The sequence below is a fragment of the Alnus glutinosa genome, chromosome 12, assembly GCF_958979055.1.
Source record: "Alnus glutinosa chromosome 12, dhAlnGlut1.1, whole genome shotgun sequence".
In the NCBI taxonomy this organism is placed as follows: Eukaryota; Viridiplantae; Streptophyta; class Magnoliopsida; order Fagales; family Betulaceae; genus Alnus; species Alnus glutinosa.
This window is the reverse complement of record NC_084897.1, coordinates 23,756,114-23,773,796: the sequence shown is the minus strand read 5'-3', so window position 1 is coordinate 23,773,796 and position 17,683 is coordinate 23,756,114. Positions and strand designations below refer to the sequence as shown.

Here is a 17,683-nt window from a genome sequence, read left to right as displayed (position 1 = left end):
ATGCTTTGCAAGGTTTACAATTAATAAGCAGTGACAAGTGACGACAACGAGTTTAAAACCATGCTTTGTAGGTATTCTCTAAGGTTGTGAGGCTCTGATCAATCATCAATGAAATACTTAGATATTTTGTTTAAAATATATATATATAAATGCAAACTAAAAATTTCAAACTTTCAGCATCTACTCATGCATAATTAATAATACCATGCACCCATTATTCATTTTCATCATCTTGAATGCTGAATAATGGATCCATTAGTTTGGCTCAATCTTGTTGCTTTGCGACACTCTTTAATGTTAAGACCATTTTTTTTTAAGACCAATTATTTTTTATAGTTCATTAACTCTTTTTTTTATTAAATCTATTAATGTCGGGTGTTACCGTTTTGGTAACTATATTACTAACATAGAAGGATCCATGAATTCTTATCGAGAGAACTAAAGCATAAAGACACTAACTTTGTAACCTCTCATACTACTACATAATCTTCTCTTCTTTATGTATATTTTTTTTTTCTCAATTTTCTGGTGTTTCTTAATTGTCTTAATTTTCCTTTTTATGTTTATTTTTTTGATTGTTTCTTAGGAACTAAAAACTACTTTGGTTATTAAATAACAAATTGATATATTGTAGTATGCAATGAATTAACTTAAGACCCGTTTGATTGTTTTGGTTTATTTCAAGTTCGGTTATTTTGGTGCCTTAACATACATATATACCTTGATATCCATATAATAATGCATTTCACATTGTGGAATCATCAATTGACTTAAACCCGTTTGATTTCCATAAAAAAAATAAAAACTTATTTAAATTATAAATTTTTTTTTGGTGTAAAATGTAAAGGCTTATGTTTCCCCGGTACTACCTCGATATGTTTATGGGAGATTATGAAATTTCAGCATGTAATATTCATTAACACTTCAATCTCAATAGAATTCCCCAAGCTATTGAGTTCTTCATGTCGAAAACAAAGAATTAAACAAAAGAAAAGGAAAAACAATCATGCAATTATCCTACCCCCAGTATGCAAATACAACGTATATATGGAATTTCATACGTTGCTGTATTGCTAAAAGGGCTAAAATTTGGTCTTTTATGAGCTTTTAAATGAAATTTGAATATTTATAGCCATAAGGGTTGATTCCATGGAGCAAAACTTAAATTTGAAGCTCAAATATAATATATAGTTGTAACGATATATACAAGTTTTGAGAAGACGGGGTGGCAATGGCTCAGCTACCCCCTATGTCCGTTTTTGCTTGCTAATATTATTTGATGCAGTAATCAGGTTTATTGCAAGTAAGTTTCTAACTTCTCTCGTTGTATGGGTAATATTATCTTTGCTACTTTGATTTTTGATTTTTTTATTTTATTACTTGGAACTCCTCCTTCATTGCCATTGGTGAGTATCGGCTTGTGTGACACATCTTCGTTAATCTCGTCCAACTTATCTTTCTCTTTAAGGCCTATATTATCTTCATCCCTTTTTTCATGTTGTATACATTTGAACATGTCAAGAGGTGTATGAGCATCTTTGCCAATAGCATGAGAATCATCATATAATGGAAAAAGATTTGTATTTCTTTAAAGCAATTAGCCCTTTGCGACTCTATAAGACCAACAAATAAGATATTCTTCATTTAATATATTACGCACACAATAAGATTATTAATGTATAAAGCGTAATATGTTAAAATTTTACATGTAGATATGCTGTCCACACATCATCTCAACAACGATATATTTTTCTCACCTTATTCAATTTAAGGGAATTATTATGCGAACTAAACGTGCCATAGTCTTTTTTTTAAATGCTGAAAATCTGATTGAAAATCGGTGCAATCAGACAGAATACATATATATATATATATCTATTTATTTTTTTTTTTTTTTTTTTTTTTTTTTTTTTTTTTTTATAGCTTTTTTGTGGCAAAACAATATAATTTATTTAAACAGCTAAATCTCACAATGTCTCACAAAAACTGACCAATTGTTAATTGTCGTAGTTCTCATCCGCGTATGTTAGATGTATGAGAAAATCTCTTATGCGAATTGGCAAACATTTTTGTCTATGATTTCCCTCGTCTAAAAATAAAAAAATTCAACATCTATTTAAAATGGGCAGAAATTTTCTACGAAATTTGATTAGACGCATATATAAAATTGATATGTGTTTGTTTACATGTGAAAAATACATATTATTTTAATACTATGTGTTTCACATGTTTTTATAATGATATTAATAAAAAAAATTTGTACTTTTCACATATTTAAATGACATATATATAACTTTCTTCAAATCGATTTTTTAAAAAAATTGTTACGATTTTTTTTTTTCAATTTTCTCTTATTAAAAATTTAAATATCATTTTATATTTATATCAGATCAATTATTTTTTATTTATATTAAAAAAAAAAAATTATAACAAAACTTTGTACCACACACACCATCAGATAAGTTTTTAAGCAATATTCTATGGCTGATGTGACTACTCTCTGGCATTTATTGTTGTCCACGAAAAATGCCAGGCGTACCCGACAATTTCTTTCCCGAAAACGCCTCGTTTTGAGCTCGAACTCGGACTTCAAACTCGGAATTCCACCTCCAACTCAAACTTGTAGCGGCGCAACTCAACTCGGGGTGTGCGCACTACGCTCACAAGCGCATGTTAGAAGTCTGCCCCTTGTCTCTGGGTCCTTCCGTTTCCACTCTTTATTCCCTAAACGCCCAGCCCCCTTCGCCCATTGGATTCGTTTCCGCAGATCTGAGCTTGCTTCGCTCTTTCTTTCTCTCTCTCTCCGCGTGTCGCTTCGGTTCGATCTCTTACTTGTTCGGATTAGGGTTTCGGCGGTGAAAATCGCGAAATTTCGATCAGAACTCGTCAATTTTCGGCATATTCTCAGGTATTTCATTCGGTTTCATATCAGATTTGTAATTTCCGATTGATTCAAATTCGGTTTGTTCCTTTAGATTTTATTAACTAGGGATTGAATCGGATGGCTGAATTAGAGTTTGATAAAAATCAGGGGTCCTTTTTTGTGATTTTCGATCAGAATCATCAACTTGATATTTGATCAAAATTAGGGTTCGATCGCGAGAGTAGGTGCTGGGGTTCGTTTAATTAGAAATTGATTAAACATTCTTATTTTATTTTCCAAATAAACATCTTTATTTTTTTCGGAAACGAGCAGACTAATGGATGATTCTTGAAACGTGACATGTGCCGCAAGAAACAATTTGCTGTAAAGTTTACATGATTTCTTCGACTTCGCTTGGTTCCTTTCAATTTTATTAAATAGGGAGTTCATTGAACGCTTGAATTAGAACTTCATCAGAAAATAAAGGTTCCTTTTGTGAGAACTTCAATTGAAATTGCATGAACCTGATATTCGATCAAAATTAGGGTTCAATAGGGAGAGTAAATCTAGGGTTTCATTTAATTGGTAACTGATTAAAATTTTAATTTCTCAAGCTTAATTTTGTTTCCTTTTCAAATAAATAGCTTTATTCATTTGGGAACATCGATTCCTAAATTTCTATAAGCTAAACAATTCTGTTTACTTTACAATTAGGGACAGGATTTTTTTTTTAACTTTATTCATTTTTTTTAAAGTATTAGTCCTCCGATCCATGACTAATTTCCTCATTGAAAGACAAGCAACCTGATCTATCTTTTTTCTTTGCATTTCTTACCTACTAGTGTGGATATTTTTTTATTTTATTTTATTTTTTATTTTTATTTGTGTGTGTGTGTAATAAATAAGGATCTAGAATTGAGTTTGCGCATTGAATTATGATAAGTTACCTGGTTTTTTGGTTTCAGGTGTTGTGATACATGCAAAGTGGCGATTGACTGATTGTTGAAACAATCTTATTGGTGGTTCAACACAGAAATGCGGGGATATGATCGAGATGTAAGCAGACTTGTATCTTTGTAGAATTCATTATAATCATTTTTTAAATTTTCTTTACTTGATGAATTTTCTCACTGTTTGTGTTGATGTAGGAATTGCATGGAGGTATTGAAGATTATGATGACTATGAGGAGGAAGGGGAAGAGCTAGAGGAAGATGCTGGAGAGGGGCAGGGGGAGGAGGAAGGATATGAAGAAGAAGAGGAAGATCCAAAGCCCACAAAGGAGGAAATAGAGTATCTTTCGTTGAGGCAACGATTGAAAGAACAGATCAGAAAACAGATGAAGAAGGAAAACGGGTCTTCTCTCAACAGTTCCAATGAGAAGAAGAAGAAACTTCCCTATGATAAGTGAGTGATGTGCCCATTTCTCCTAATATCATGACACAATTATTACTTTTCAACTATTATAACATGTCATTGCCCCTTTTCCAGTGTTTTTTTTTTGGGGGGGGGGGGGGGGGGGGGGGGTGGGAGGTGGTGGCTTGGATTTTAATTTGTTGTTTTGCATGGTCAACTTTGGAATTTTCAGTAGTAACAGCTCACTTTTCATATTTAGATAACTTTTATTGATACATAGGTATGTTATTGTCTATCACAATGTAATTTAATTATGATGATATATATCAGCACCGACATGAAATTTTTTTTGTTTTTGTTTTTTTAAATGTGTGTGGGGGTATTTGCTTTTGTATTGTTCATAGTGTTCCTTACCAATGAGCTGCTAAATTTTGAAGCTCTCTTCTTGAGTTATAGTCACGTTTGGGTCATTTCTCTCAACTTAAAATAAAATACCATTGTTGTTTGCATGGCTATTTGTTTAAGCTCATCAGGCATTGTCATTTTAAATGCCTTCGAAGGAACCATATAGTTTTTATTTTTTCCTACCCTTCTGTCAGTCTTATATTACAAGGATTTACATTTTGCAGATATAGTTGCCAATGTGTTGATTGGCTATCTTTTTATGCATACATTCCAACTGAACTAATGCCAGATTGATGGTACCTGAACTTGAAAAGTGACAATAAGATGCTCTTCCTAAGCAGTTTTTAGTAGATAAAGATTTAATATGTTGCTTGATTTGATGACCTGTTATCAATGAATGAATAGTTGGCCTATAAGCTTTCAATATCTTGAGACTTTGAGAAAAAATAACATTTGCCGTTTTTGGATTAACTTTATATGCTCTTTAGATGAGACTTACAGAGGGTTCTATTGGCCACGGACACACCTGATGAGTATTCAAAAAGAAAAAAAAGTTTGACCATTCCAATGTGTACCGTAGGTTAAATTGTAGTAGAAGATTTAATGTTTCTTGGTAAGCAAGTTACAGACACACCTGATGAGTCTTGAATTCACGATATCTTCCTCTACCTAGTTCTTATTTGAGGGAATAGATGCTATTTGAGCTAGAACTCATTATTGTAATAATCCAACACTTAATATGATAATAATTTATAAGGAACAAATAATATAACTAAAATGAACTCAATTAACTGAAATAACATTTGTTGCAATCTGAAAATAGATGTTTACATGTGTGTTGATAATGTCTTCTATTGCTATTAACGTGATACACACACACACACACACGCAAACATACATACATGCACATACACACACGCACACACGTCATACACATACACACACGCACACACGTGTGTGTGTGTGTGTGTGTGTGTGTGAATGTGAATGTGAATGTTTTGATGGTAGCAGTTTGGTGATGATCTTTGTTGCATGAACATCTTGGCTTAGCATGATACAGGCTTGTTGACTCGAATTTTTTTTTTTTAAAAAAATAGGACTATCACAGCCTGACAGGCATACTTGTGTGTGTGAATGTGGTTCTGTGTTTGGTAACATTAAAACAGTACATCGATACTATATTGGAGAAAAGTTAAGACAGATGTGCATTGGCTACTGCCCTTCCCCACTGAGTGGGACAGTAGTTGGAATTGCAATAGTAAGAGTCTGCTATCAAATAATATGGTTTTAATGTCTTTTGCTTTGTGATGCTTAATGTTTTGTTTTATATTCCATGTTGATATTAGTAAATGAAGTTTACAGTGGTATAGATTTCTAAATATCTAATTTTGCTTATTTCTGCAGTTATGGATCATTCTTTGGCCCTTCTCAACCAGTAATTGCTCAAAGAGTAATACAAGAAAGCAAGTCATTGTTAGAAACCCAGCATTTGCCGTCTAGACTTCCAAACTCCCTCCATAGCGTATGTACTTTAAATCGCTGTCTTGAGATATGTCATAGGACTTCTGCTAATCTGATCTTTTTCTCAAGCTGCCATATTCATGTTTATTAAGATTTTTTACTTACCATTTGATTGGACCCTAGGGACACACATACATCCAAAGTGATGATTTTGCCGAGCACTTTTAATTATTTAAATCTTTATTTATTTTGAATAATTTGTACTCTTGGTCGGCTGCGTTCCTCGCACCTTTAACGTTTAGTTTTAATGATTTCCTTGTATTATTTTCTATTTCCTCTTAGATGCCTTTCTTGTATACTTCATGTGTACTTGATTGCGCTTTGGGAAGATTACTAAATGTTTGGTTCATTCTCTTGAATGAATTAACATGATTTTACATAAAATAATGGTAGTATAGACTGAACCATCCAAACAAGTTTTAATTATGTGTGCCCCTAATTAAAACTTGGACCTTTGGATGCACACATACATACAAAGTGAGTTTGCTGAGCACTTTTAATTATTTAAACTTTATGTTATTTTGAATAATTTGGGAAGATTACTAAAATAAATGTTTGGTTCATTCTCTTGAATGAATTAACATGATTTTACATAAAATAATGTTAGTATAGAGTGAACCATCCAAACAAGTTCTGTATTGTAAATTTAGAACATTACTCCCCCTCCCCCCCGTTTTTTGAAAGGATTCTCAAAGCTGACTTGTAGGTGAGGTTCAGGGAAGCTGCCTCTGGAAATATTTATAAAGTTGTTTAGTTTCATGCCTCAGAAGTATGAGACCCTTATTGGGGATGCTGTTATGCTCAAATAAGACTCGGATTTCTTTATGTTCTATTTTTTTTTTTTTGAAATGAATCCGTGCCAATTTATCTAGCTTTTTCAGACACTTTTTTTATGGCTATATTTTCCACTAGAGGATTATGGTCGTGTGGAAATACACGTCCGTTACTTATATATTTTCAAGTATTCTTGCGTTTGAAAATATTTGGTTGTGGATAGTGAGACAAACAAATCATGGTATTGTACTTTCTTGTTATTATTTTTATCCTTTTTTATTGTCAACGTAATTTTATTCCATTTTTCTCTTTCTAGGAATCTTTTCCTCCTTAGGCTGTATACCCCCTCCCCCCCCCCCCCTTCTTCTAACAACAGTTCATATATTACTCAACATAAATGGATTTTTTCTTTTCAGTGTTATTACTTCTTGATGCTCTCGCTTTGACTTGTAAGGAGAAAAACAATTTTGTCTGTCTTGTTTTCTAGAGGAATTTTACACCAAAATCAATAGTGATGGAGGATTTGATGATTCTGTGTTGTCTAATATTCAAGAAGTTGAATTCCATGGTCCAGATGTTGGCTAGTGTTTTTTTTTTTTTTTTTTTTTTTTTTTTTTTTTTTTTGTGGTTCCTTTTCTCTTTGACGTGCTTCCTGATTCCTTTTTCACTTGTGGTGTTATGGATTGTGACGTTGGGAATATGTGCATAATGGAAATGCCCTGTAGTTTTTATTTCGCTCTTAACTTCATATTAGATGTTTTTATATTGATTATGTTACTGGCCCTTGCAGAACAAAAAGAACTCTTCAACCTCTAAGGAATCAAGACCTGGTTCACGTGACCAGCTACCCAAAGTGAGAAGTGAGGTATTATAGAGCTGTCTGTTTTGTGTTTGTGAACATTGACAATTTGCTTTTGAGCTGTTTTCACCAATGCAATAAATTTTCTTTATTTGCAGTTAAAAACTAAAGTACAAAAACTTAAGGATACAAGAGATTACTCCTTCCTATTATCTGAGGATGCAGAGCTTCCAGCTCCTGCTAAAGAACCTCGGCCTAGAAATGTCTCCTTTCCAAATTCTGGTGTGTTGCTGCTTTATTATATCTGTCTAGCTCTTGATATATTGTGCTTAAATCATACTATTTCATTGAGAAAACTTATACAGGTTTTTTGCTGATGTTGAAGAGGCGCGATCAACTCAAGTGCCATTGAAGAGTAAACCTTTGGGCAATAGTGGCAAACGTCTTCATGGCACGCATGAAGAAAGGAAAACAGTTTCTGCGGCGCAGAATGGCCAATCGTATTCCAAAACAGGTTCTAACAAGTTGACTTCTGCGAATAAGCCCAATTTTTCCTCGGTGGATCCTAGAAGACAGCTTGATAGCAACATCAGGAATGGGCCTGGCCGGCCTACAGGGCCAAAAGGCTTGCCTTTGAAGAAGCCTGTTGCTACCATGGAGAAGAAGGCTTTGGCACCAGGTGCAAAAAATTACACACCTGGTTTGCAGAAACCTCTCACTTCAAAGTTGCAGTCATCGGTACCAAAGCAGCGCTTGGAACAGAAAAAGGGACTAGAAGAGCCTAAGAAATCTAAAATGATGCCAAAACAGCCTATGACATCGTCAAAACCACAGGTTTGTGTCCGCTCTTCGCACACCCTCACTCACACCTGTACTTTGGCCTGTCAGTTTTTTTGGGAAATTACATTGCAATTATTTGTTAATATTCATAATGTCTTCTCCCTATCATGAAATTTTAACAGATAAACAAGCCACATAAGCAAGTTCCATCACATCCGACTTCACAGGACCATCGTCCCAAGAAAAAGCCTCTCACACGGTATTCTGATGATGAAGATGGTGAGGCTATTAGTATGATCAGACAAATGTTCAGGTAAAGGGTTTCTTTACCCCTTTACGTATTTATTTCTCTCTTTTACTGGGTACAATGGTGTGAAGAAGTCTCAGGTTGATTTAAAAAAATCGTATGTGGTCGACTACTCATTCTTCTGTAATTGTTCACATGAAAAAGACAATTGCTCAGTTAAAAGTGCTTTTTAATTGTGCATTGATTAAGTCTCTTGTCAGAATTGTAATACTTTAAACAGAATGGCCAATTTGTTTGAGAAAATGGATGTGGATTGTTGTTTTGTCAAGGGTTGGAGAGATTTGGGTACACAGAGTTTGAATTTGACCTAAGGTAAAACGGAAAAGGCAATTGTGGCACAGCTACTTTGGTGCTTTTCTAGGAAAAAAAAAATTGAGAAAATTGAAAACAAAGACTCATGTTTTACATCTGATGATCAAACTGGTGAATGTTTTTGCAGGTACAATCCCAACAGGTATGATGATTATGGTGATGATAGTGATATGGAAGCAAACTTTGAGGATATCATGGAGGAGGAGAGAAGAAGGTTTGCATTGCTTACCTTTTTCTTAAATTAGCATATTGCTTAAATATTTTCTCCAATTTGATGAAATCATGTTCACTTCCTTCCTGTTTCTTTCCCTCACCTAAGCTCTATTCTGGTTTGTGTCTTGGCTAATGTTTTTGTTTACCTATTATCTTAAATTTTTTATAGTGAAAAAATTGCGAGGAAGGAAGACGAAGAGCAACTTCGCTTGATAGAGGAAGAAGAGGAAAGGGAGCGGTTGAGAAAGTTGAAGAAGCGTAAGCTGGGCCATTAGTGAGACCGAAGGGAATTTCATACCCCTCTTCGTTCCATATTAGTATTTTGTTGTAGTTGGAATCCTTTTTTTGATGCCAAATTTGCTAAATTATTGTACCGGTTCATTCTTCAATTGTAAGGTTGTCTTATCGCCGATTTTACGTGTGTTTTTGGCTAGAAGATCGTGTGGCAGCTGTCGATAGGGGCATGTATTTTGGTGATGGCAATATCTCCCGCGCGCTAGTTTGTGCGCAATTTGACTGAAATGGACAATAAAATAAAACGGAAAAAGAGGACGAGAACGTAGGCATTTATGACGATAAAAAATTACATAAATTTCATTTTAAAATAAGTAGTTAAATACATTTGTAGTACCTGAGTTTTAAAAATTTTAATTTTTGATATTTCAATTTTGAGGAAAGTCCGAATTGGTATCTCAGTTAAGTTTTTTATTTAAAAATTAACGGTTTATTATGTATCAGGTTGACACATCACAATATAAAAAATTACAAAAATAAAAAATCTTTAAAAATTAATTATAAAATTAAAAAAAAAACTAAAAAAAATATATTAAAAACTTAATAAATAAATAAATAATAATAAAAAGAAGAGGGTGGATCCTTGGCCACCATGGGGGTGGGGTGACCGGGGGTGGCACCATGAGGGTGGCTAAACAAAAGAAAAAATTGAAGCGTTTTGGTCCATGGGGGTGGCGGAGTCACCCCCAAGGGCCAAAAACCTCTTCTTTTTCTTTTTCTTTTTTTCAATTTTTTTAAGTTTTAATATTATTTAATTTTTTCATTTTTTTATACTATAACACGAGTCAACCCTCAAAGTTGACACGTGGCAGACCGTTAGCTTTTAGACGGAAAACTTGACTGAGGTACCAATTCAATCTTTTCTCAAAATTGAGGTACCATCTATGATACAAATTGAAACTCAAGTATTAAAAATAAAATTTTCAAAACTTAAGTACCTAAAATGCATTTAACCCTAAAATAAAAGGTTATAATGTGATGGAAATATCAAATAAGTGATTAAAACAATTAGATGCTAATAAAATACATTAAACCCCAAGTGTAAGTGTATTTTACCCTTAAAAGCTAAAAGTTACATAATCAGAAATATTCAAAGAATCTGAATGCATCAATATTGATTTCCATGTAGCAATCAATGTTTATTCATAGAATTGTAAAGGTACAATATTCTATCGGAAAATGATACATGCATTAGAAGTGCACAACTCCAAAGCATATTGAGGTGGGTCCCACACATGTGGATCCTCTCCAATGTGTCTTGGAGTTATGTAATTGTAATGCACTTATTGTAATTCTATCATTTCTCTATCCTATATCAAAACACTCCTACTCTTAGGGTGTACCAATTCAAAGCTAAAAGCTAAACTACCCGGGCAATGGTATTTTTCTTTTCTTCTTCCATAACAGGAAATTGTTCCCGATAGAACTTCTATCACAATTATAAATGAGTAATGTTTTTTGTACAACTTTAACAACTTTTTTTTAAGATCAACCATTGAATTTTTAAGGCCCACGAATCTAATAGTTGATCATAAAAAAAAAAAATTAAAAAAAAAAAAAAGTAGTTAGAGTTGTGCAAAAGTTGTGTAAGAAACGTTACTCATTATAAATTGTTACAACTATTCACCTCTTAATTTACCCTACATCTTCTAACATTTTGTATTCAATGTATTGTGATAACTTTTAAACTATCTAGTTATTATTATTTTCAACTATGGATGACACTTTATTATCTTCATTGAGATAATTATCATTATTGCAATTGGATCTTTAGCAATTATACATTTTATCCATTTTCTCATAACTCTTGTTCCCTCTCTTGAACTATGACCTTGCGTCCCTCTCTCTTACAGACTCTCACTTTCTTTTACTCTTCTCTCTTCCCAATTTCTTATTTCTCTACATATTAACAAATTCTCTCTCTCACACACTTTTGGGTCTCTCTGTTTTTATTTTATGCGACAGCTTCTAACTACTATATATATATATATAGAGAGAGAGAGAGAGATTTATTTTTCTTAAATTTTCCTGCTCCTCCTTAAACTGTCCGAAGACACCCATTTATAGGGTGAGTTTGCTGCCACATCAACTTTTTACCTGTCCTTTTTTTTTTAAGTTTTTTTTAAGAGTAATGATTCACTACCACCTAAATATACAACTTTTTACCACCTTACCTATGTGACAAGGTGGTCCCCCACCTTAATTTATTTTTAAAAAATAAAAAAATTTAAAAAGTAGTGGGAGATCACCTTATCACATAGGCAAGGTGGTGAAAAGTTGTATATTTAAGTGGTAGTGAATCATTACTCTTTTTTTAATCAAGATGGGAAAGGAGGGATTTCCCTTTTTAAAGTTGGTTTAACATGCACACGTACAGCTCACGACTCCAAGTATAGCAGCCACTCCTTAAAACTTTTCATACTTCAAGTGTCTTAAAACTTCGCATCCGTGTGGTGACTTCTCTTAGGCTATTATGTTGTCCGAGTGTTAGGCTTGAGTGGTTTAAGTGAGAGCATCTGCCCATTATATAAACACGACGGTACTTGAGTTTGGTGCTACCAATTTCGTTGACACAAATCACAAACTCAACCGGAATTCATAAAAATTAACCCCCAAATCAAAATAAGAGCAACCCAAAACCCTCAAGAAGTTAATTCAAGTATCCATTCGTAATCAATCCAACAACTAAAAATTGAAAAAGAAATTCACTACATTCAAGGAATTTTCGGTTTTCATCCTCAAATTCCCCTAAATGCTCTTATCAGGTCATCATAAAATGTTTGAGTAGAGAACTCACTTTGCATTTCATCCTGCGACTCCTCTTCTCAATAACAAGGCATTGGGCCTCAATCAAGAAGAAGTAGAAGGACCAACATTTTGAATTCCTTTCGCTCTTGTTCCTTCATTATTATTCAAGACATGTATGCTTGTCATTGATGCAGCAACCAAAAGATGCATTAGATAGGTAAAAATCCACCAGCAACAAGTATACATAAATAAATAAAGTTGTAATAAATTCAAGATATGCCAAACATTCTTGTGTGAATGCTGTGGCATGGGATGATCATAAAGGCAAAAAACATCATGCTCTTCGATTAATCTCCACAATCTTAACAAGAGCCCAAAAAAAAATTGTTAATCTTGAGCATTCTCAATCTTCTCATACCCCATGTTCTGTAGAAATGGCTACCGCCGTAACAAGAGCCCCAAAATCTCCACAAAACATCCAACCCCATGTTCTTCGGTGGAGTTGCGAGACAGTGACGAGGGCACAGAGGCAGCTAGGAATTGAGGTGCGGCATGTAATGGTGATGCCAGGGCAGCTTTGGCTTGTGATGTTGAAGACGATGTTGACGCTGTTGCCTCGACGACTTGAGTTTCAGCCGATGCATTTGGCGGTGGTTGAAGTGGGGCTGCTGCTACCTCGACGCCGATTTGAGTTTCAGCCGATGTATTAGATGCTTTACTTGCGTTATTTCCTCATTTTTTTTTTTCTTTTTATGAGCATTTTTTTTCTTTGCAGGGCCAGGTCTAGTTACTCGCTGTTCTTGCTGTCTCAGATTTTTATTAATTAGTCTCTCTATCTTGAAAATAATTTTATCAATCTTCATTTGCTCAAGTTGTTCCACCTTATTCGTCGAAGTTATGATGGTAACTTCCATGTTCTCTTTCTCAGTTTTACAAACCTAAATATAAAACACAAACAATTAGAAATGCTATGGTTCCAAAGATTAAAAAAAAAAAAAAAATCTCATATTTAACACTCTTATGCCAATATACTTAAGAATGGGCTATAGGTGAAAGGTGGCAGCCACTAGAGAAATAAAAACCGTAAATGCCAAGGAAGTGCACTAGATTACATGATGTAGTTTAACTTGATCTTAGTCATGTCTTGCCATTTGATATATAGTGCTTTCCAATGACCATTTGTAGTTTTGTACCATTCTAACATAATTAACCTTAGATGGTTTTCAATCTATTACCAATCATATCAATTCACCAGTAAGATTTACAATTCGGAACATAATTTTGCTGTGCTTAAAACTCCTTTCCCACAAGCAAACCCGACGATATAACAAACTATATATGAGCTGATGCCTTATAATGAGATACACATCCCCTAGAGAACCATACATGATTGCTGTGTTGGGTGTATTATAGGTAGACTAAAATCACTTGAATGCATAATGAAATTAAGGATTAAAAACGTAGTTTTCGTGCCAAGGCATTGTTAAGCATCACCAAATCTAGAGAGTCCTATATGTGCATCCACACACCAATGTGTCTTACCCCCACCCCACCCAAAAAAAAAAACATACATATATGGAACCCTATAAAAATGCAATTCCATGTTGCGTGTAAATAAGGAACCCTTTCTAAGTCAGGCTTCTACTACTGAAGGGAGAAGCTATAACAAGTAAACCATGGTTAACCACATAGTCAAAAAATGAGAGCTCGGCCATGCTAACCTTTACAGAATCAATCTCAAGGTAGTCAAGTTTAGAACATGGCACAAGTGAATGCTAAATCATTTTCTTTGTGACGATGAATTGACAACAGACAAACGTACACTGCATATTAAACTCGGGGAAGGCTATACAAAGCAGATGAATGCATCATGTCCTACCCTCAATGCCTATGGAATAAAGGTACCCGCCAACGAGAAATAAAACTTTTAAATTTAATACATAGTAACAACCCACAAGGTCAGCCCAAACTGTTGGGATGACCCGAATGCATTACAGAGGACATTACCTTTCAGAATATCCAATGCTAAAAATTGAGTGATTACAGAAAAATATATATATACAATTAGCACCACAGAAGATACAGATGGCAAGAATCTGGAACAAGAAAGATGTAATAATGAAGTATGAATTCATGATTCAGGAAACCAGCCTATAGAGTTTACCTCAATCAATGCACGGATTGCAAGCCTCACCAGTTCCTGCTTATAGTTTTCAGAGTCTCCTTCGGGTTCACTTCCAATATTTTTTGATAAGTAATACTTCTCATGCTCGTTGAGGAATTTATTCCTCCCTTTAAATCCTTTCCCAATTGCATAAGTGCTGAACTCTCTAACTCTCCCGCCGGTATCCACAATGAAGTTATAGCGTACAGATAATTTTGCAATGACTGAATAGCCTACTTAGGAAACATTGGAGGTAAAGAGAGCAATTTTATTTAACATTACAGACATGGTATACCCACACCCATTTGTTAATGCCACTTCATTATGTCATTATTTATGATACACTGACACACGCACATATATATACACATAATAGATCAAATTGATCCAATAAATAACAACAAAGAGTTGCATTCAGCATAAAATCACTTGTACTCAAAGGCCACAAGGTGTTCTTTGGTTGCATTAAGGAGCGGAAGCTTCACCTTTGGTGGCGTACTGGCAGCATAAGACCTCTGAGGGCAAAACACAATGTACATTATTTGATCAGGGTCACTTTGTAGGCTATAAAGATGTTGTCCAGCACCGTAGCTCCCAAGAAGTTGGTACGACCTCTCTGATTGATCCATTGCAAGACAAAGGTCATCAGTGCCTGCGAAAATCCAAGAATTAAAGGAATACTCAGCATCCATTTCCATCATATCAATGAGATCATAACAGCCTCAGCAATATTGATTACAGAGACTCAGTTTTACAACGAAACAAAAAGTACATTATTTCATTAGAGACTTTTGTCTTTATCTTTTTTTTTTTTTTTTTTCCTGAGCACATTTTTTCATTAGTCATTTCAAATCATAAGCGCTCGTGGATCAGTCACCAATGGTCCAATGCTTCCTGTTTGTACCAAACTAATCTTCAAAGGTTATTAAGGAGAGACTAATAAGGCAAGCAAGTCTCAATGGAGACATAATAGTGCCTCTTTTTGTAACAATACCATTAGTGTTAGTGGGCTGGATGGGCTTGAGTTAGTAGTTGTTAGTAAAGCCCATATCAATTGTTAGAGTTTAGCTTAGGGGCAATATAAGGTCCAGGAGTCTAATTGTACAGATCATCTGATGAAAGAAATTGATGAACAAGAAATGATAAATGAAATCTAGAAACTGTATTGAAATTCAACAATTCGAGATGAACAAGAAATGATAAATGAAATCTGGAAACTGTATTGAAATTGGACAATTCGAGATGTCAGACCTCCTAGAGCATTCGAGGTGCTCAACCTCCTATTCATAATTCACTCATCAGATAATTATTCGCACATAATTTGTATACAAATTTTACACACAATATCTTTTGGCTGTGTTTTATTTTTTAGGAAGAAAAAAAAGCCAAACGGCATTGAATGTACAATTTATATACAAATTATGCGCATAACGTATCTCTATTTATATTCTCTAAAAATGATAAGGACTTAATTTAGGGAAAGAAACGTGGAACTCGTGAGAGAGAGTGCTACTATACTATTGATTGACTTTTATTCCTTCTATACGAAGAAAGTGGGATAGAATGAATGGGATTAGTATATAGGGCTCACTCACATGCAGCTAATTCAATCTGGGTCTGGTAAATAAAATCCAGAGCTGCAGAAATCTCTTGCTCAAACTGATGAAATGGTCCGCTCTCAAAATTCATCTTTCTTAGCTTACACAGTCCCTCTCCCAGCTCCATCATGGCTCCTCTATGGTTCTAATTGACCACAAACAGTCAAAACCGAAAAACCAATTTTTATGGCGGTAGTGATGGTTGAGAGTTGCGACAATTAAAGCTAAACCTGCAAATTAAGTACGAACCTGATTAAAGAGGTGATGAAATCCCACAGCACATTGTAGAATGCCATGAATCAGAGTTCTGGTAGGCTCTTGAGCCTTGTTCCAGAGAGCTTCAAGAAAGTCATGGCATTTATAGTATTCTCTGTCGTTGAAGAGCGCGATTGCTTCGTCAAAGCTGCAATTGTTCCCGGTATCATCATCGTCTTCCACAGCAGAAAATCGATATGAAAGGCGAAAGGAGCAGTTGAAAGAGTTTCTCGTGTGTTTGGACGATTGCGATGGCGATGAAGAAAAGGTGGTAGGATCGTTACGAGGAAGAAAACAACGAGAGACTGATGAAAGAGAAACAATCTTGAGAGCAGAAGCAGATAGAAGCGCCATTGAAGGTTAATTTAATAGTACAAGCAATATTTTCAAGTTTGGCCATATCTTCTGCTTGTTCGTGTGGTGGATGCTGAGCCCCATTTTTATTTTTATTTTGGTAATTTATTTAAAGGGGTTAAACGGGTCAATCTGTAAACTAAGTGGGTTGACTTGATAATTACCCGTTAACTCGTTAAGTAAACGGTTCATGATATGTGGGACACGGTGGCTCGCGCATTCTTCGGATGGTTGAATTTGAGAAACGATTCTTTTCATATCGGACTTGTTTGGTAAAAAGGGAAAATATTCTCACTCTCCCTCTTTAAAAACACAATTAATTTTAAAATATTTTAACTTTATATTATACCAATAATTTTTTTATTACTATTTAAATAAAAAAATTCACTATAATACAATTTTTCTTTTTTTCATTTTTTCATACAAATTTTTTTTACTTTATATCATATCTATCACTTCCAACTCCCACCCCCTTAACAAACAAGGCCTCACTGATTTTTCTCCCGTCCTCTCTTGTGTGCGTGTGTGTGTTTTTTTTCTTCCACATTATCATTAAGTTTGTGAGATCTATGTACGTACTTTAAGGTTGTACAAATAGGATGGTTATAATAATCATGTAACCACTAACTGCATAACCGCAAATCACATAATCGCTTTTGAATGAGGTTATAAATAACTGCTAGCTGCCTTCGGTAGAATGGTTAGCGGTTTTAGGAGTTGGAGTAAGCGGTTGATAACTGCTAACCGCCTACCCTTATATATAAATAATAAAAATATTTAATATTAAAAAAAAACTTCAATACGCAAAGTAATTAATTTTATTTTTAACTTTTTTAAAAAAAAAATCTTCCATCCGCTCTAAATTTTTTATTCTCTTTGATAACAAGCAAATATTATACTTGGGATCACAATTTATTATTGATATATTAAAATCTGTAAAAA

At 34.3% G+C, this 17,683-nt stretch overlaps 2 protein-coding genes across 2 annotated transcripts; one reads left to right on the top strand and one right to left on the bottom strand.

The window, feature by feature from the left end:
- The first annotated feature begins 2,616 nt into the window (after positions 1-2,616).
- On the top strand, positions 2,617-9,740 carry LOC133851833 (protein spt2). Its single transcript, XM_062288427.1, has 10 exons — positions 2,617-2,908; positions 3,829-3,919; positions 4,012-4,268; positions 6,027-6,144; positions 7,708-7,782; positions 7,875-7,998; positions 8,102-8,550; positions 8,679-8,809; positions 9,243-9,329; positions 9,498-9,740. The coding sequence occupies exons 2-10, from the start codon at positions 3,899-3,901 to the stop codon at positions 9,601-9,603; spliced, it is 1,368 nt and encodes a 455-aa protein (XP_062144411.1). The 5' UTR covers positions 2,617-2,908; positions 3,829-3,898; the 3' UTR covers positions 9,604-9,740.
- Positions 9,741-14,781: 5,041 nt separating this feature from the next.
- Positions 14,782-16,804, bottom strand: LOC133852101 (uncharacterized). The gene is made up of 3 exons (XM_062288776.1): positions 16,382-16,804; positions 16,130-16,277; positions 14,782-15,186 (listed from the first exon to the last, which is right to left on the bottom strand). The coding sequence occupies exons 1-3, from the start codon at positions 16,739-16,741 to the stop codon at positions 14,960-14,962; spliced, it is 735 nt and encodes a 244-aa protein (XP_062144760.1). The 5' UTR covers positions 16,742-16,804; the 3' UTR covers positions 14,782-14,959.
- Positions 16,805-17,683: the final 879 nt, after the last annotated feature.